General features: G+C 35.4%; 1 protein-coding gene across 3 annotated transcripts in view; it reads left to right on the top strand.

The window, feature by feature from the left end:
- Nucleotides 1–288: 288 nt before the first annotated feature.
- chtf18 (CTF18, chromosome transmission fidelity factor 18 homolog (S. cerevisiae)) overlaps nt 289–20,741 on the top strand; it is a 55,167-nt gene continuing 34,714 nt past the window's right edge. The window contains exons 1-10 of one of the 3 annotated variants that reach the window (XM_062033232.1): nt 290–536; nt 5,150–5,224; nt 5,305–5,428; nt 5,496–5,682; nt 11,597–11,689; nt 16,053–16,105; nt 16,178–16,289; nt 16,360–16,587; nt 18,673–18,770; nt 18,842–18,965. In XM_062033232.1, coding sequence (XP_061889216.1) covers nt 449–536; nt 5,150–5,224; nt 5,305–5,428; nt 5,496–5,682; nt 11,597–11,689; nt 16,053–16,105; nt 16,178–16,289; nt 16,360–16,587; nt 18,673–18,770; nt 18,842–18,965 — 1,182 coding nt within the window. In that variant the 5' untranslated portion in view covers nt 290–448. Of the gene's footprint in view, nt 537–5,149; nt 5,225–5,304; nt 5,429–5,495; nt 5,683–11,596; nt 11,690–16,052; nt 16,290–16,359; nt 16,588–18,672; nt 18,771–18,841; nt 18,966–20,741 lie in introns of all 3 variants that reach the window. The other 2 variants (XM_062033231.1, XM_062033230.1) reach the window with 2 other exon arrangements.

The raw sequence follows: 20,741 nt of genomic DNA, 5'->3' as shown, positions 1-20,741 counted from the left end.
TGCACAGTACAATACATATTCCCTATAATTGACCACTAAATGGTAACAACCAAGTAAGGTGTTCAACTTGTTTAAAACGGGGTCCACGTTAATCAATTCATGGTAAACATGAATGGTATACATTATAATTGCCACTAGATGCTAACTCTGGGCGGTGATTATTTCTGTTGATTAGCTCCGTTGTCTCAAAGTGAATCTTGCAAAGAATGTCGGAAAGAAATGAACACAAATATCCGAGTTTGCTTCGCGGTGCATGCTGGGGGTCGGAAATGAACCCTTGAGACGACCAATCAGCGCCCAGAGCTCTCTGCCAACCCGGAAATGGAGCGTCAGAACTGAAAATTTGCCGGGAACTGAACTTTGTCGGCAGAGTTTGAAGTTGTGGAATATAGTCGACGGTTTGAGGGAATATTCATGCATATTTACTTGTCTTTGTCAACCAGCCGCCATGGATGAATATGACGAACTATTTGAAATTGAAGACAACTTCGAGGAGCAGTTCGCCGATGAGTTGGACGCCTTGGCCCAGTTGGACGGTAGGACTACAAATAGGGACTAGTTTAGTTAACTTGGACTACAAATAGTGACTAGTTTAATTAACTTGGACTACAAATAGGGACTAGTTTAGTTAACTTGGACTACAAATAGTGACTAGTTTAATTAACTTGGACTACTAATAGGGACTAGTTTAGTTAACTTGGACTACAAATAGTGACTAGTTTAATTAACTTGGACTACAAATAGTGACTAGTTTAATTAACTTGGACTACAAATAGGGACTAGTTTAGTTAACTTGGGCGGTAGGACTACAAATAGTGCCTAGTTTAGTTAACTTGGACTACAAATAGTGACTAGTTTAGTTAACTTGGACTAGAAATAGTGACTAGTTTAGTTAACTTGGACGGTAGGACTACAAATAGTGACTAGTTTAGTTAACTTGGACTACAAATAGGGACTAGTTTAGTTAACTTGGACGGTAGGACTACAAATAGTGACTAGTTTAGTTAACTTGGACTACAAATAGGGACTAGTTTAGTTAACTTGGACGGTGGGACTACAAATAGGGACTAGTTTAATTAACTTGGACGGTAGGACTACAAATAGTGTCTAGTTTAGTTAACTTGGACGGTAGGACTACAAATAGTGACTAGTTTAGTTAACTTGGACTACAAATAGTGACTAGTTAAGTAAACTTGGACGGTAGGACTACAAATAGTGACTAGTTTAGTTAACTTGGACTACAAATAGTGACTAGTTTAGTTAACTTGGACGGTAGGACTACAACTAGTGTCTAGTTTAGTTAACTTGGACTACAAATAGTGACTAGTTTAGTTAACTTGGACGGTAGGACTACAAATAGTGACTAGTTTAGTTAACTTGGACTACAAATAGTGAGTAGTTTAGTTAACTTGGACGGTAGGACTACAAATAGTGACTAGTTTAGTTAACTTAGACGGTAGGACTACAAATAGTGTCTAGTTTAGTTAACTTGGACTACAAATAGTGCCTAGTTTAGTTAACTTGGACGGTAGGACTACAAATAGTGCCTAGATTAGTTAACCTGGATGGTAGGACTACAAATAGTGACTTGTTTAGTTAACTTGGACTACAAATAGTGTCTAGTTTAGTTAACTTGGACTACAAATAGGGACTAGTTTAGTTAACTTGGACGGTAGGACTACAAATAGTGCCTAGTTTAGTTAACTTGGACGGTAGGACTACAAATAGTGTCTAGTTTAGTTAACTTGGACTACAAATAGTGCCTAGTTTAGTTAACTTGGACGGTAGGACTACAAATAGTGTCTAGTTTAGTTAACTTGGACGGTAGGACTACAAATAGTGCCTAGTTTAGTTAACTTGGACTACAAATAGTGTCTAGTTTAGTTAACTTGGACGGTAGGACTACAAATAGTGTCTAGTTTAGTTAACTTGGACGGTAAGACTACAAATAGTGACTAGTTTAGTTAACTTGGACGGCAGGACTACAAATAGTGACTAGTTTAGTTAACCTGGACGGTAGGACTACAAATAGTGACTAGTTTAGTTAACTTGGACGGTAGGACTACAAATAGTGCCTAGTTTAGTTAACTTGGACTACAAATAGTGTCTAGTTTAGTTAACTTGGACGGTAGGACTACAAATAGTGTCTAGTTTAGTTAACTTGGACGGTAAGACTACAAATAGTGACTAGTTTAGTTAACTTGGACGGCAGGACTACAAATAGTGACTAGTTTAGTTAACCTGGACGGTAGGACTACAAATAGTGACTAGTTTAGTTAACTTGGACGGTAGGACTACAAATAGTGTCTAGTTTAGTTAACTTGGACGGTAGGACTACAAATAGTGACTAGTTTAGTTAACTTGGACGGCAGGACTACAAATAGTGACTAGTTTAGTTAACCTGGACGGTAGGACTACAAATAGTGCCTAGTTTAGTTAACTTGGACTACAAATAGTGACTAGTTTAGTTAACTTGGACATAGGACTACAAATAGTGCCTAGTTTAGTTAACTTGGACGGTAGGACTACAAATAGTGTATAGTTTAGTTAACTTGGACTACAAATAGTGCCTAGTTTAGTTAACTTGGACGGTAGGACTACAAATAGTGCCTAGTTTAGTTAACTTGGACGGTAGGACTACAAATAGTGACTAGTTTAGTTAACTTGGACTACAAATAGTGACTAGTTTAGTTAACTTGGACGGTAGGACTACAAATAGTGACTAGTTTAGTTAACGTGGACTACAAATAGTGACTAGTTTAGTTAACTTGGACGGTAAGACTACAAATATTGTCTAGTTTAGTTAACTTGGACGGTAAGACTACAAATAGTGACTAGTTTAGTTAACTTAGACGGTAGGACTACAAATAGTCTCTAGTTTAGTCAACTTGGACGGTAGGACTAATAGTGCCTAGTTTAGTTAACTTGGACGGTAGGACTACAAATAGTGCCTAGTTTAGTTAACTTGGACGGTAGGACTACAAATAGTGACTAGTTTACTTAACTTGGACTACAAATAGTGACTAGTTAAAGGCCTACTGAAATGAATTTTTTTTATTTAAACGGGGATAGCAGATCTATTCTATGTGTCATACTTGATCATTTCGCGATATTGCCATATTTTTGCTGAAAGGATTTAGTATAGAACAACGACGATAAAGATTGCAACTTTTGGTATCTGATAAAAAAAAAGGCTTGCCTGTACCGGAAGTAGCGTGACGTAGTCAGTTGAACATATACGCAAAGTTCCCTATTGTTTACAATGATGGCCGCATGAAGTGAGAGAGATTCGGACCGAGAAAGCGACAATTTCCCCATTAATTTGAGCGAGGATGAAAGATTTGTGGATGAGTAAAGTGCAAGTGAAGGACTAGTGGGGAGTTGAAGCTATTCAGATAGGGAAGATGCTGTGAGAGTGACCTGATATTCAGCTGGGAATGACTACAACAGTAAATAAACACAAGACATATATATACTCTATTAGCCACAACACAACCAGGCTTATATTTAATATGCCACAAATTAATCCTGCATAAAAACACCTGCGTCTTTGTTATGCTAGCTCCTAGCTCCTCTGCTAGCTCCTAGCTCCATAGAACACGCCAATACAATTCAAACACCTGATCAACACACACAATCACTCAGCCCAAAAGACCGTTCACCTAACCCAAGGTTCATAAAGCTCATATATTTTAAAAAGTTACGTACGTGACGCGCACATACGGTCAAGCTATCAAATGTTTAGCAGCCAAGGCTGCATACTCACGGTACCTGATATTCAGCTGGGAATGACTACAACAGTAAATAAACACAAGACATATATATACTCTATTAGCCACAACACAACCAGGCTTATATTTAATATGCCACAAATTAATCCTGCATAATAACACCTGCGTGTTTGTTATGCTAGCTCCTAGCTCCTCTGCTAGCTCCTAGCTCCATAGAACACGCCAATACAATTCAAACACATGATCAACACACACAATCACTCAGCCCAAAAGACCGTTCACCTAACCCAAGGTTCATAAAGCTTATATATTTAAAAAAAGTTACGTACATACGCAAAAAAAAGCCAAAGCTGCATACTCACAGTAGCACGTCTGCGTCTTTGTCATCCAAATCAAAGTAATCCTGGTAAGAGTCTGTGTTGTCCCAGTTCTCTACAGGCGTCTGTGTATCCAAATCAAAAGTCCTCCTGGTTAGAGTCTCTGTTATCCGAGTTCTTCCATCTTGACTGCATCTTTCGGGAATGTAAACAAAGACGCGCCGGCTGTGTACTGTTGTGGCTGACTACGTTCGAAAAATACGTCCATTTCGCACCGACAACTTTCTTCTTTGCTTGCTCGGCTTCCTTCTCCATAATGCAATGAACATGATTGAAACAGATTCACGAACACAGATGTCCAGAATACTGTGGAATTATGAAATGAAAACAGAGCTTTTTCATATCGGCTTCAATGTGGAAGGCATACCCGTGTTCGCCGGGCTACGTCACGCGCATACGTCATCCTCAGAGGCGTTTCGAACCGGAAGTTTAGCGGCAAATTTAAAATGTCACTTTATAAGTTAACCCGGCCGTATTGGCATGTGTTATAATGTTAAGATTTCATCATTGATATATAAACTATCAGACTGCGTGGTCGGTAGTAGTGGGTTTCAGTAGGCCTTTAACTTGGACGTAGGACTACAAATAGTGACTAGTTTAGTTAACTTGGACTACAAATAGGGACTAGTTTAGTTAACTTGGATGGTAGGACTACAAATAGTGACTAGTTTACTTAACCTGGACGGTAGGACTACAAATAGTGACTAGTTTACTTAACCTGGACAGTAGGACTACAAATAGTGCCTAGTTTAGTTAACATAAATAAACATAAATAAACACAAACTCAACTCAACTCATCCAGTGTGTATTACACATCACCACAATAGATTTGAATCACGAGTTACTAAAAAGTATCCATTTTATTGTATGGTGTTTTAATGTATTTTATTTTACTTCATTTTATTATTATTATTTTAAATATGGCCGTGATGATGCTGCAAACATTGTACTGCTTTTACAGCTTTTCCCATATTATTATTATTATTAACTGAGGGACTGCAAATGTTTCCTTTTAAAATGTTTATTTCTTTATTTTGGAAGATGACATTTGCAAGCCAGCAAAGCGTCAGAGACAGAATGCAGGTGATGACACACCTGACACAGCACACCCAATCAGTAAGTTGACACCATCACACGGGACTTTTGGTGCTCCGTCTCTCCATTTGCACCTTAAATCACCTCCATTTGTATTGAAGCTCCAAAGGTAAAGCGCCAAAAGCAGGACGCGGGTGTGGTGAAGCGACTTTTCAACTCGTCGCAGAGTGATGACATCACGCCGCCGCCCTCCCCGGAGCAATCCGAGGCACCTGGCGTCGTTGGGTAAAGCCACGTGGACGGGACCATAAAGGATGGATGTCGGTATTTGTCAACACCTGTGATCTTCCAGGTCTTCCTCAAACGCTCTGGATGTCAGTGGCTTTGCCGCCATCGCAGAGTCGCCGAGGCGACCTGCTGCCGTGGCGACCCAATGGCGTGTTCTGAAGAGACCGCCGCCAGAGGGTGACTTCATCACAGTCACTGACCCGACGGGGAGTCGCGTCTATCTTCGCCAGAAGGACACACAAGCAAACAAGGTGAAATGCAGCGCTAATACACTGGAGAAGCAAAAGGAGTTTCCACTCTTCCACTTTGTTGATATGATGTAGTCTCAATCAATCAAACTTAGGGATGTCCGATAATGGCTTTTTGCCGATATCCGATATTGTCCAACTCTTTAATTACCGATACCGATATCAACCGATACATACAGTCGTGGAATTAACACATTATTATGCCTAATTTGGACAACCAGGTATGGTGAAGATAAGGTACTTTTTAAAAAAATGAATCAAATAAAATAAGATAAATAAATTGAATAAAAAAGAAAGTACAACAATATAAAAACAGTTACATAGAAACTAGTAATGAATGAAAATGAGTAAAATGAAGTGTTAAAGGTTAGTACTATTAGTGGAGCAGCAGCACGCACAATCATGTGTGCTTACGGACTGTATCCCTTGCAGACTGTATTGATATATATTGATATATAATGCTTACGGACTGTATCCCTTGCAGACTGTATTGATATATATTGATATATAATGCTTACGGACTGTATCCCTTGCAGACTGTATTGATATATATTGATATATAATGCTTACGGACTGTATCCCTTGCAGACTGTATTGATATACATTGATATATAATGCTTACGGACTGTATCCCTTGCAGACTGTATTGATATATATTGATATATAATGCTTACGGACTGTATCCCTTGCAGACTGTATTGATATATATTGATATATAATGCTTACGGACTGTATCCCTTGCAGACTGTATTGATATATATTGATATATAATGCTTACGGACTGTATCCCTTGCAGACTGTATTGATATATATTGATATATAATGCTTACGGACTGTATCCCTTGCAGACTGTATTGATATATATATTGATATATAATGCTTACGGACTGTATCCCTTGCAGACTGTATTGATATATATTGATATATAATGCTTACGGACTGTATCCCTTGCAGACTGTATTGATATATATTGATATATAATGCTTACGGACTGTATCCCTTGCAGACTGTATTGATATATATTGATATATAATGCTTACGGACTGTATCCCTTGCAGACTGTATTGATATATATTGATATATAATGCTTACGGACTGTATCCCTTGCAGACTGTATTGATATACATTGATATATAATGCTTACGGACTGTATCCCTTGCAGACTGTATTGATATATATTGATATATAATGCTTACGGACTGTATCCCTTGCAGACTGTATTGATATATATTGATATATAATGCTTACGGACTGTATCCCTTGCAGACTGTATTGATATATATTGATATATAATGCTTACGGACTGTATCCCTTGCAGACTGTATTGATATATATTGATATATAATGCTTACGGACTGTATCCCTTGCAGACTGTATTGATATATAGTGGGGTAGTGGGGGGTGTATATTGTAGTGTCCCGGAAGAGTTAGTGCTGCAAGGGGTTCTGGGTATTTGTTCTGTTGTGTTACGGTGCGGATGTTCTCCCGAAATGTGTTTGTCATTCTTGTTTGGTGTGGGTTCACAGTGTGGCGCATATTTGTAACAGTGTTAAACTTCTTTATACAGCCACCCTCAGTGTGACCTGTATGGCTGTTGACCAAGTATGCATTGCATTCACTCGTGTGTGTGAAAAGCCGTAGATATTATGTGACTGGGTCGGCACGCAAAGGCAGTGCCTTTAAGGTTTTTTGGCGCTCTGTACTTCTCCCTACGTCCGTGTACACAGCGGCGTATTAAAAAGTCATAAATTGTACTTTTTGAAACCGATACCGATAATATCCGATATTACACTTTAAAGCATTTATCGGCCGATAATATCGGCAGTCCGATATTATCGGACATCTCTAGAAAAGATGGAAACAAATAATTAATTATGGAACTACTAAATGATTAGTTTGTAAACCTCTAATAAGAAATTCTAGTTGGCAAAAAGGAACTAAAATAAATAGAAAAATATATAATTTTTATTTAATAAATAAATCTGTGAAGGCTGCCCCATACAACACATATGGGAAATGGGAGGACTTTTTTGACTGCCCGTTGCCGTGGGATGCAATATTCAAATTAATCTACAAAACTAATATCGATGTGCAAAATCGTTATTTTCAAATTAAAATGATTTATAACTTCTTACCCACGGGGAAAATGTTAAAACTATGGAATGTGACAGAGTCAGATGATTGCCGGTTTTGTTGTCAGGAGTCTGAATCCACCCTGCATTTGTTTTGTATTGTCATATTGTGTCTTCCTTTTGTCATATTGTGTCTTTTTTGTCATATTGTGTCTTCCTTTTGTCATATTGTGTCTTCCTTCTGTCATATTGTGTCTTCCTTTTGTCATATTGTGTCTTTCTTTTGTCATATTGTGTCTTCCTTTTGTCATATTGTGTCTTCCTTTTGTCATATTGTGTCTTCCTTTTGTCATATTGTGTCTTCCTTTTGTCATATTGTGTCTTCCTTTTGTCATATTGTGTCTTCCTTTTGTCATATTGTGTCTTCCTTTTGTCATATTGTGTCTTCCTTTTGTCATATTGTGTCTTCCTGTTGTCATATTGTGTCTTCCTTCTGTCATATTGTGTCTTCCTTTTGTCATATTGTGTCTTCCTTTTGTCATATTGTGTCTTCCTTTTGTCATATTGTGTCTTCCTTTTGTCATATTGTGTCTTCCTTTTGTCATATTGTGTCTTCCTTTTGTCATATTGTGTCTTCCTTTTGTCATATTGTGTCTTCCTTCTGTCATATTGTGTCTTCCTTTTGTCATATTGTGTCTTCCTTTTGTCATATTGTGTCTTCCTTTTGTCATATTGTGTCTTCCTTTTGTCATATTGTGTCTTCCTTTTGTCATATTGTGTCTTCCTTTTGTCATATTGTGTCTTCCTGTTGTCATATTGTGTCTTCCTTCTGTCATATTGTGTCTTCCTTTTGTCATATTGTGTCTTCCTTTTGTCATATTGTGTCTTCCTTTTGTCATATTGTGTCTTCCTTTTGTCATATTGTGTCTTCCTTTTGTCATATTGTGTCTTCCTTTTGTCATATTGTGTCTTCCTTTTGTCATATTGTGTCTTCCTTCTGTCATATTGTGTCTTCCTTTTGTCATATTGTGTCTTCCTTTTGTCATATTGTGTCTTCCTTTTGTCATATTGTGTCTTCCTTTTGTCATATTGTGTCTTCCTTTTGTCATATTGTGTCTTCCTTTTGTCATATTGTGTCTTCCTTTTGTCATATTGTGTCTTCCTTCTGTCATATTGTTTCTTCCTTTTGTCATATTGTGTCTTCCTTTTGTCATATTGTGTCTTCCTTCTGTCATATTGTGTCTTCCTTTTGTCATATTGTGTCTTCCTTTTGTCATATTGTCTTCCTTTTGTCATATTGTGTCTTCCTTTTGTCATATTGTGTCTTCCTTTTGTCATATTGTCTTCCTTTTGTCATATTGTGTCTTCCTTTTGTCATATTGTGTCTTCCTTTTGTGTGGAAGTTCAAACAATGTGTTTAAGGATTGGTTTGTTTATGAAGCTTGATGTGGTTTCTGTTATTTTAGGAGAGTTCATTGACAGTCATGATTTAGTCCATTTAATTATAGTACTCGGTAAAAGGTTTATTTTTAAGGCCAAAAACAGATATTCACTTAGTATTACTTTCTTTTAAACATTTATTCAGAATTTTTTAACTTTAGAAAGTTATATGGTTGAAACCGATAATGATGCCAAAAAACATAAAAAAAGATGGGAAGTTCTCAAATGCTTATTTTGAAAATGTAATTTTGTTTATAGATTATTTGCAATCTGTTGTTGTGTTCCCTAATTTTGAGAGTACATAAATGAAGGTGTGTGTTGCTGAGCCCGACCTGGACATAATCTGGACTGGACCTGGTTTTAAGAACCCTTTAAACCAGGCGTCACCAACCTTTTTGAAAGCAAGAGCTACTTCTTGGGTAGTGATTAATGCGAAGGGCTACCAGTTTGATACACACTTAAATAAATTGCCAGAAATAGCCAATTTGCTCAATTTACCTTTAACTCTATGTTATTATTAATAATTAATGATATTTACACTTAATTGAACGGTTTAAAAGAGGAGAAAACACGAAAAAAATGACAATTAAATTTTGAAACATAGTTTATCTTCAATTTCGACTCTTTAAAATTCAAAATTCAACCGAAAAAAAGAATAGAAAAACTAGCTAATTCGAATCTTTTTGAAAAAATTTAAAAAATAATTTATGGAACACCATTAGTAATTTTTCCTGATTAAGATTAATTTTAGAATTTTGATGACATGTTTTAAATAGGTTAAAATCCAATCTACACTTTGTTAGAATATATAACAAATTGGACCAAGCTATATTTCTAACAAAGACAAATCATTATTTATTCTAGATTTTCCAGAACAAAAATTTTAAAAAAAATTCAAAAGACTTTGAAATAAGATTTAAATTTGATTCTACAGATTTTCTAGATTTGCCAGAATAATTGTTTTGAATTTTAATCATAATAAGTTTGAAGAAATATTTCACAAATATTATTTGTTGAAAAAACAGAAGCTAAAATGAAGAATTAAATCAAAATGTATTTATTATTCTTTACAATAAAAAATTAAAAAATTACTTGAACATTGATTTACATTGTCAGGAAAGAAGAGGAAGGAATTTAAAAGGTAAAAAGGTATATGTGTTTAAAAATCCTAAAATCATTTTTAAGGTTGTATTTTTTCTCTAAAATTGTCTTTCTGAAAGTTATAAGAAGCAAAGTAAAAAAAGTAATGAATTTATTTAAACAAGTGAAGACCAAGTCTTTAAAATATTTTCTTGGATTTTCAAATTCTATTTGACTTTTGTCTCTCTTAGAATTAAAAATGTCGGGCAAAGCGAGACCAGCTTGCTAGTAAATAAATACAATTTAAAAAATAGAGGCAGCTCACTGGTAAGTGCTGCTATTTGAGCTATTTTTAGAACAGGCCAGCGGGCTACTCATCTGGTCCTTACGGGCTACCTGGTGCCCGCGGGCACTGCGTTGGTGACCCCTGCTTTAAACAATCTAATTTCATGGACAACCTGGTCTGGTGAAGATAAGGTCATTTTAAAAAAAATAAAATAAAATAAGATAAATAAATTAAAAACATTTTCTTGAATAAAAAAGAAAGTAAAACAATATAAAAACAATTACATAAAAAATTGTAATTAAGGAAATGTTAGTGGACCAGTAGCACACACAATCCTGTGTGCTTACGGACTGTATCCCTTGCAGACTGTATTGATATATATTGATATATAATGTAGGAAGCAGAATATTAATAACAGAAAGAAATGGGGGGAGGGAGGTTTTTTGGGTTGGTGCACTAATTGTAAGTGTATCTTGTGTTTTTTATGTGGATTTAATAAAAAAATAAAAAACATAGCATTGAGAACTGAGGAAAAAATGCCACCTTTGAGGCGTCCACACTGGAGGATAACTAGAATTAACGCAATGTAAAAAATAGTAAAAGTAAAAGTAGAATAAAAATTCATTAATAAATGTATAAAAACATAACATAACAAAAAACAAAAACAGATTTTCTGAAATCTTACTTCAGAAGTTTAAGTGTGCATTTCTGTAATATTTAATTTTTGTATTATTTGATATATTATTTTTATTATCGTAATTATGGTCTATTTGCAATGTTTCTGTCGTTGCATCATGCTTGTTTTGATTGTACTATTTGTATTTGAACCATGTGAAGCACTTGGTGAGCCCTCCCTGTGGGTAATGCTATATTAGTTGACCTATTTCCTTGGAAACAGGTCGGTAGTTAGTAAAAAAAAGTTTGGGTCCAAACCACTCGTCTTCAGAAGGGGCCTCACCACTGCCGTTTTAAAGTGATGTACTAAATTGATGTATTTTAATATTGCATGAACCTTTGTGTCGCCACTTTATCTCTCCAGGTCACAGAGGGCAGAATGTTACCCGACTCCCAGGGTTCCTTGGGGCTTCTGGCTGTGCCGATAGGTGTGCTGAGAGAGCAGGAGGCAGAGCGGGTGATGATGCATAACCATAACTCTATCACTTTAAGGCAGGGGTGTCCAAGGTGCGGCCATTTCTGGCCAACAACTTCTTCATCTTACTGTATATGGCCTGGATGATGATGATGATAACCATGTGTATTAATTTATTGCACAATATACGTTTTCGAGGGGTTCTTAATCTTTTTGCCCTCGGTGCCTAACTTTTCCACCCAATTATTAACAGCGAATTGATAATCCTACTCTTGATTTTAAACATATTCAAAAATGACATCTAACCTGTTTACAACCCTGTCAAATAATATGAAAGCATGTGTTCATCATTAGGTCAGGTTGATTAGAAAAACAAGTAATAGCCAATTATAAAATAATAATATAAAAATAAATTTACATACAATTATGTTGTGCTAAAATAAACTAAATTAACAATGCAAATAAAAAAACAGCTTCACCTCTATATGTCAAGTTCAAACACTGATGGCATCTATTAAACAAGACTAAGAAGCAAGGAATCAAACAGAGACAGAATTAAATTTGGCTCAATTGAGGAGGGGCTGTACTCTTGTACAGTCTCCATCACGCTCTGGCGAAAGAGTGTACGCCTCCTCTTTTATTTGGACTTTCCCTGATTACATGGCAACAGCTGTTTCTAAGGGACGGGGGTCGTAAACAGGTGCTGCCTTTGGCCACAAAACAGTTAAAAGAAAAGGTCGTAAAAACAGTTCACACTGGAGGGAAGTCTGGTCCTGCTTCCTCTCCGCCTTTGTAGTTCTTGGGTCAAGACCATATCTTTCTGTTGATTACAATACATGGAAGAAACAGAACACCTTCATGTTGCTTCCCATCCTACACAGTGGAGTTTGACAAGCTTTTTGCTTGGTCGGATCAAAGACAGCTTTTGTCTTCTCGCCGGGAACTCACGGAAACACAAAGTTTTGTGATAACTTAGATACAATTATTCTGACACTATAGTCATAATTTGTGCGCTTAAACGTTTTTATAACTTTAGCTCCAGACTTCTTCTGTTTGTTTGATGTGGTCATTATTGACACAAGTGGTGGAAAAGTGTATTACACCTGAGTACCGCTGCAATCCATACAGGACCACAGCTGAGATTTTTATTTATTTATTTATTTTTTAAACATTTGTTTTACATTTTTGGTATACAGTACAGGCCAAAAGTTTGGACACACCTTCTCTTTCAATGTGTTTTCTTCATTTCCATGACTATTTACATTGTAGATTGTCACATCAAAACTATGAATGAACACATGTGGAGTTATGTACTTCACAAAAAAAAGTGAAAACATGTTTTATATTCTAGTTTCTTCAAAATAGCCACCCTTTGCTATTTGCAAGGGTTTTCACTTCACAGGTGTCATCGTTTTGATGTGACAATCTACAACCCCGAATGGGACAAGCGGTACAATGCAAATAGTCATGAAAATAAAGAAAACGCATTGAATGAGAAGGTGTGTCCAAACTTTTGGCCTGTACTGTATACAGTCCAAAAATACAATTAAGTACATGTCAAATGTTCTCCCCCCCCAAACAAGTAAACCACAACAATTATACATAAAAGTAAATGAAATAATAAACTAGGGAAAAAAAGTACGTGTAAATATTGACATGAAGCCACAGACCACTGCACTCCTGAATGTCCCCAACACGGTGCAGCAATAGCGTATTTTTCGGACTATAAGTCGCAGTTTTTTTCCTAGTTTGGCCGGGGGTGCGACTTATACTCAGGAGCGACTTATGTGTGAAATTATTAACACATTAGCGTAAAATATGAAATAATATTATTGATGTCATTCACGTAAGAGACTAGACGTATAAGATTTCATGGGATTTAGCGATTAGGAGTGACAGATTGTTTGGTAAACGTATAGCATGTTCTATATGTTATAGTTATTTGAATGACTCTTACCATAATATGTTACGTTAACATAGCAGTTGGTTATTTATGCCTCATATAACGTACACTTATTCAGCCTGTTGTTCACTATTCTTTAGACGTTTTAAATTGCCTTTCAAATGTCTATTCTTGCTGTTGGCTTTTATCAAATAAATGTCCCCAAAAAATGTGACTTATACTCCAGTGCGACTTACACTACCGTTCAAAAGTTTGGGGTCACCCAAACAATTTAGTGGAATAGCCTTCATTTCTAAGAACAAGAATAGACTGTCGAGTTTCAGATGAAAGTTCTCTTTTTCTGGCCATTTTGAGCGTTTAATTGAGCCCACAAATGTGATGCTCCAGAAAGTCAATGTGCTCAAAGGAAGGTCAGTTTTGTAGCTTCTGTAACGAGCTAAACTGTTTTCAGATGTGTGAACATGATTGCACAAGGGTTTTCTAATCATCAATTAGCCTTCTGAGCCAATGAGCAAACACATTGTACCATTAGAACACTGGAGTGATAGTTGCTGGAAATGGGCCTATGTAGATATTGCACCAAAAAGCAGACATTTGCAGCTAGAATAGTCATTTAGCACATTAGCAATGTATAGAGTGTATTTCCTTAAAGTTAAGACTAGTTTAAAGTTATCTTCATTGAAAAGTACATTGCTTTTCCTTCAAAAATAAGGACATTTCCATGTGACCCCAAACTTTTGAACGGTAGTGTGTATATGTTTTTTTCCTTCTTTATTATGCATTTTCTGCCGGTGCGACTTATACTCCGAAAAATACGGGTACACAAAAGCAGACAAAAGGCTCATCAATGACTTTTCAATCGGGGTTCAATTTGAGGTCAGTCTCTTTTACATTTTTCAGGAAACCACTCTATACTTCCTGAAACTTGGCGGATTGTTCATCGGGAGATTGAGGAAAACCCCTCATGAAACAGGCCTGTAGAGATGAAATAGTCTTGTGATTTTTTCCCCACACATACATATATATATATATATATATATATCTCCCGAGGGTTGAGGAAAACCCCTCATGAAACAGGCCTGTAGAGATGAAATAGTCTTGTGATTTTTTCCCACACATACATATATATATATATATTAGGGGTGTGGGAAAAAATCGATTCGAATTCGAATCGCGATTCTCACGTTGTGCGATTCAGAATCGATTCTCATTTTTAAAAAATCGATTTTTTGTTTTATTTTTTTATTTATTTTTTTATTTTATTTTTTTAAATTAAAAAATCCAACAAAACAATACACAGCAATACCATAATAATGCAATCCAATTCCAAAACCAAACCCGACCCAGCAACACTCAGAAGTGCAATAAACAGAGCAATTGAGAGGAGACACAAACACCACACACAACAAACCAAAAGTAGTGAAACAAAAATGAATATTATCAACAACAGTATCAATATTAGTTACAATTTCAACATAGCAGTGATTAAAAATCCCTCATTGACATTATCATTAGACATTTAGTTTATGAGATGCGATGCAAGTGTAAGCCACTGTGACACTATTGTTCTTTTTTTTTTTTTTTTAATTAATGTTTGTAATGATAATATCAATGAGGGATTGATACTGTTGTTGATAATATTCATTTTTGTCTCACTACTTTTAGATTGTTCCGTGTCATGTTTGTGTGTCCTCAATTGCTCTGTTTATTGCTATTCTGAATGTTGCTGGGTCGGGTTTTGTTTTGAAATTGTATTGCATTATTATGGTATTGTTGTGTATTGTTTTCATTTAAAAAATCAAATAAAAAAAAATCGTTTTTGAATCAAGAATCGTGTTGAATTGAAAAAAAAAATCGATTCTGAATCGAATCGTGACCCCAAGAATCGATTTTGAATCGAATCGTGGGACACCCAAAGATTCCCAGCCCTAATATATATATATATATATAATTATACAAACAATTTTATGGTTACCTATAACACATAGTTTAGCTTATAGTTTAGCATACATTGATTGACTTACATCGTATTGGTTTTATTAATTTTTAAAACCTCTTAAGGCCCAAGCTGTTTGTTTACATGCTTGTTTTACTTCTCTTTGCTATTTGGGCTTATTGGGCCCTAATTTAAATAAAAACTAAGAATCATCTTTTGATATGATGTACTTAGTCCATAAGTACACAAACGTGTACTTCATGTTTAGTAACATGCTAATTCTTTTTCTCCAAATTCCATTGTATGTTATACTCTTCTGACACCACCAGATGGCAGTATAAGTGTCCACCTAAGCGGCCATAAGACCCCAATTCAGTAGTGTACACCATTTTGGAAATAAGAGCTAAAAGGTGCTGTCCACACATGTGGCCACTAAGCCTTTACAGGTCAAATGTATAAAATGCGACCTTCCGTTTTCCTGTCTGTGGCCCTCGCTGGACAAAGTTTGGACACCCCTGCTATAAGGTATGAAAGTGGACTGACGCCTGTGTTCTTTCATAACGCAGCGCCACCTGGAGGTTGTAGAGGAGTCTCAGCGCCTCACAGAGGTTTTAGCTAGGTACTTCTTATTTTCCCTCACACAAGCCTTCTTACTGGGTTTTTTAATGCTGCTTTTGCATTCTTCCAGCAGTGTGGAGGATGAAGAGGAGGATGAAGAGGAGGAGGACTCAGAAGGTCGAAGCTGCCGCCTCTGGGTTGACCGCTTTTCTCCCCGGCACTACACCGAGCTGCTCAGCGACGATGTACGACGTCCACGTTAGTTTCTCATCCCTCACACGGCGCCTTTCGTGAGCATGTGTTCTTCTTGTGCAGTTTACCAACCGCTGTCTGCTCAAGTGGCTGAAGCTGTGGGACACAGTCGTCTTCGGGAGAGAGAGGAAGGCCCGCCCCGTGCGGCCCGACAGACAAGCGCCCGTCCAGACCTCGTTCAAACCTAATCAGGCCAATCAAGCCAACCCCAATCGCTTCAAGACCAAGATGGAGATGACTGAGGAGGTCCTGGAGGCTGAGTTGGACCAGTACAAACGACCCAAATTTAAGGTAATTATCTGTGATGAGGTGGCGACTTGTCCAGGGTGTACCCCGCCTTCCGCCTGAATGCAGCTGAGATAGGCTCTGGCACCCCCGCGATATGCATTGTTGTATTGTATTGTTTATTTTGTTTGTTGCTGCTACAATTTTTTAAAAACCGTTCCTTCTCAGTGAATCCCGTCTGGTGGTAAAAAATTGGTTGACAATTGCTTCACAAAAGAAGCACAAAATATATAAAGTCACTAATATTTAATAAATTGATGCATCAGCATCGTTTCAATCAAAAGTGTGGACACATTTAGACTTTTAAAGTGTGAAAGGGACAACACCTGGATATGGACTCTTCTCTACGTACGTTGTTTTTGTATCACTCATATGCAGTAAATACATGAATACACTGTATACAATACATCATATGCAGTAAATACATGAATACACTGTATACAATACATCATATGCAGTAAATACATGAATACACTGTATACAATGCATCATATGCAGTAAATACTTGAATACACTGTATACAATGCATCATATGCAGTAAATACTTGAATACACTGTATACAATACATCATATGCAGTAAATACATGAATACACTGTATACAATGCATCATATGCAGTAAATACATGAATACACTGTATACAATACATCATATGCAGTAAATACATGAATACACTGTATACAATGCATCATATGCAGTAAATACATGAATACACTGTATACAATGCATCATATGCAGTAAATACTTGAATACACTGTATACAATGCATCATATGCAGTAAATACATGAATACACTGTATACCAGGGGTCACCAACGCGGTGCCCGCGGGCACCAGGTAGCCCGTAAGGACCAGATGAGTAGCCCGCTGGCCTGTTCTAAAAATAGCTCAAATAGCAGCACTTACCAGTGAGCTGCCTCTATTTTTTAAATTTTATTTATTTACTAGCAAGCTGGTCTCGCTTTGCCCGACATTTTTAATTCTAAGAGAGACAAAACTCAAATAGAATTTGAAAATCCAAGAAAATGTTTTAAAGACTTGGTCTTCACTTGTTTAAATAAATTCATTAATTTTTTTACTTTGCTTCTTATAACTTTCAGAAAGACAATTTTAGAGAAAAAATACAACCTTAAAAATGATTTTAGGATTTTTAAACACATATACCTTTTTACCTTTTAAATTCCTTCCTCTTTGTTCCTGACAATTTAAATCAATGTTCAAGCAAATGTTTTTTTTTTATTGTAAAGAATAATAAATACATTTTAATTTAATTCTTCATTTTAGCTTCTGTTTTTTCGACGAAGAATATTTGTGAAATATTTCTTCAAACTTATTATGATTAAAATTCAATCTAGAAAATCTGTAGAATCAAATTTAAATCTTATTTCAAAGTCTTTTGAATTTCTTTTAAAATTTTTGTTCTGGAAAATCTAGAAGAAATAATGATTTGTCTTTGTTAGAAATATAGCTTGGTCTAATTTGTTATATATTCTAACAAAGTGCAGATTGGATTTTAACCTATTTAAAACATGTCATCAAAATTCTAAAATTAATCTTAATCAGGAAAAATTACTAATGATGTTCCATAATTTTTTTTAAATTTTTTCAAAAAGATTCAAATTATCTACTTTTTCTCTTCTTTTTTTCGGTTGAATTTTGAATTTTAAAGAGTCGAAATTGAAGATAAACTATGTTTCAAAATTGAATTGTCATTTTTTTTCGTGTTTTCTCCTCTTTTAAACCGTTCAATTAAGTGTAAATATCATTCATTATTAATAATAACATAGAGTTAAAGGTAAATAGAACAAATTGGCTATTTCTGGCAATTTATTTAAGTGTGTATCAAACTGGTAGCCCTTCGCATTAATCACTACCCAAGAAGTAGCTCTTTGTTTCAAAAAGGTTGCTGACCCCTGCAATACATCATATGCAGTAAATACATGAATACACTGTATACAATACATCAAGCACAATATATTGATAATGGCAGTCATCGTGAGCAAATGCATTTCTATCTTTTTTTTAATAATTACCTTGTTTTATTCTAACAACATTTCTTCTTATTTTTTTGATCCAATCAATCCCGCTACAGGTGGCGATGTTGTCCGGCCCTCCAGGTTTGGGAAAGACCACCTTGGCTCACGTTATTGCCAAGCACGCCGGGTACAACGTGGTGGAAATTAACGCCAGGTGAGACGATTCCACTCTCATTTTGGTAGTCGCGTCCCGTGTGCTGACTGCGTTGGTGACGTCCTCCTCAGTGACGACCGCAGTGCGGAGGTGTTCCAGAAGCGCATCGACACGGCCACGCAGATGAAGTCGGTCCTGGGAGCCAACGAGAGGCCAAACTGCCTCATTATTGATGAGATTGACGGAGCACCTGCGGTATGTTCTTTCCTTTCCAGTCACTTAAAGTTCTTTCTGTAAGTCACGGTAATCCCTCGTTTATGGCTGTTCTTTGGTTCTGGGCCTGATCCTGGTGAATGCATTTCCACGAAGTAGGAATTATTCATTATAAATCCAGTATTTTCATAGCTATAGCACAAAAAACACTTTATAAATGCAATTTTTAACAATATGAGAGCCTTGGAGACATGAAATTAGACGCTGCCTGAGGCTGAGCCAATCAGTGGCAACGATACTGAATTGGTTTGGTCTCCTCGAGGTTTCAAGGCACTTTGTAGCAGTGATATTTTTTTTACATTTAGCCATTTTAATGCTTGAAAATGCTTAATTTAGGCCGAAAATATATAGTACATGTTTACAAAAAACTGAAATATTCTGCGGGGGAGGTTAACTTGCGTCCTTTTGACAAAAGTCTTTTTTGACACTGAATTTTTGTCAGTGAATTTTTGGTGTTTTGTATTATGTGAACTGAGTTGTTTACATCAAATTATGCTGACAATTTTGTTAAATACAAATCTCTGAGCGAAATGTGTTTTTAAAAATTCAATTTAAAATTCAGAGTATAAAAAATGTGTGTAAAGGAATTCAGTATAAAAAAATTCAGTGCAGAAAAAATTGCTTCAAAATTTAAGACTTCCCTCAATTTTGGTGGACGTTAAAAGACTGAGACCCTTTTAGGTCTCCGGGACCTTTAAGTGTTAAAAATAGTCAAATAAAATATTTTTTCTTTTGACTTTTTAAAAAAAAAAATTGAACTTTTTTTTTTTTTTTACCTTTAAAATTTTTTTTAAATAATAATAATGTTCCCTCAATTTTGGTAAACATTAAAATACTGAGACCCTTTTAGGTCTCCGGGACCTTTAAGTGTTAAAAACAGTCAAATAGAATATTTTTTATTTTGACTTTTTTAAAAACTTTTCTATTAAAAATCAAATTTTATTTTTTTTTACCTTTAAAAAAAAATTAAAATAATAATATTAATAATGTTCCCTCAATTTTGTTAAACGTTAAAAGACTGAGACCCTTTTAGGTCTCCGGGACCTTTAAGTGTTAAAAATAGTCAAATAAAATATTTTTTCTTTTGACTTTTTAAAAAAAAAAATTGAACTTTTTTTTTTTTTTTTACCTTTAAAATTTTTTTTTAATAATAATAATGTTCCCTCAATTTTGGTAAACATTAAAATACTGAGACCCTTTTAGGTCTCCGGGACCTTTAAGTGTTAAAAACAGTCAAATAGAATATTTTTTATTTTGACTTTTTTAAAAACTTTTCTATTAAAAATCAAATTTTATTTTTTTTTACCTTTAAAAAAAAATTAAAATAATAATATTAATAATGTTCCCTCAATTTTGTTAAACGTTAAAAGACTGAGACCCTTTTAGGTCCCCGGTACCTTTAAGTGTTAAAAATAGTCAAATAAAATATTTTTTCTTTTGACTTTTTTTAACTTACGGTAACTTTTTTTTTTAACCTTTTAAAAAAAAAAATTACAAAAAATGTTCCCTCAATTTTGGTAAACGTTAAAATACTGAGACCCTTTTAAGTCCCCGGGACCTTTAATTGTTAAAAATTAGTCAAATAAAATATTTTTTCTTTTGACTTTTTAAAAAACTTTTCTATTAAAAAAAAATTGAACTTTTTTTTTTTTTTACCTTTTAAAAAAAAAAAAAATAATAATAATAATGTTCCCTCAATTTTGGTAATCGTTAAAAGACTGAGACCCTTTTAGGTCTCCGGGACCTTTAAGTGATAAA

Source organism: Entelurus aequoreus, linkage group LG22, assembly GCF_033978785.1.
Source record: "Entelurus aequoreus isolate RoL-2023_Sb linkage group LG22, RoL_Eaeq_v1.1, whole genome shotgun sequence".
Classification (NCBI taxonomy): domain Eukaryota; kingdom Metazoa; phylum Chordata; class Actinopteri; order Syngnathiformes; family Syngnathidae; genus Entelurus; species Entelurus aequoreus.
The sequence above is the reverse complement of the archived record's forward strand: the minus strand, read 5'-3'. Positions and strand labels throughout refer to the sequence as shown.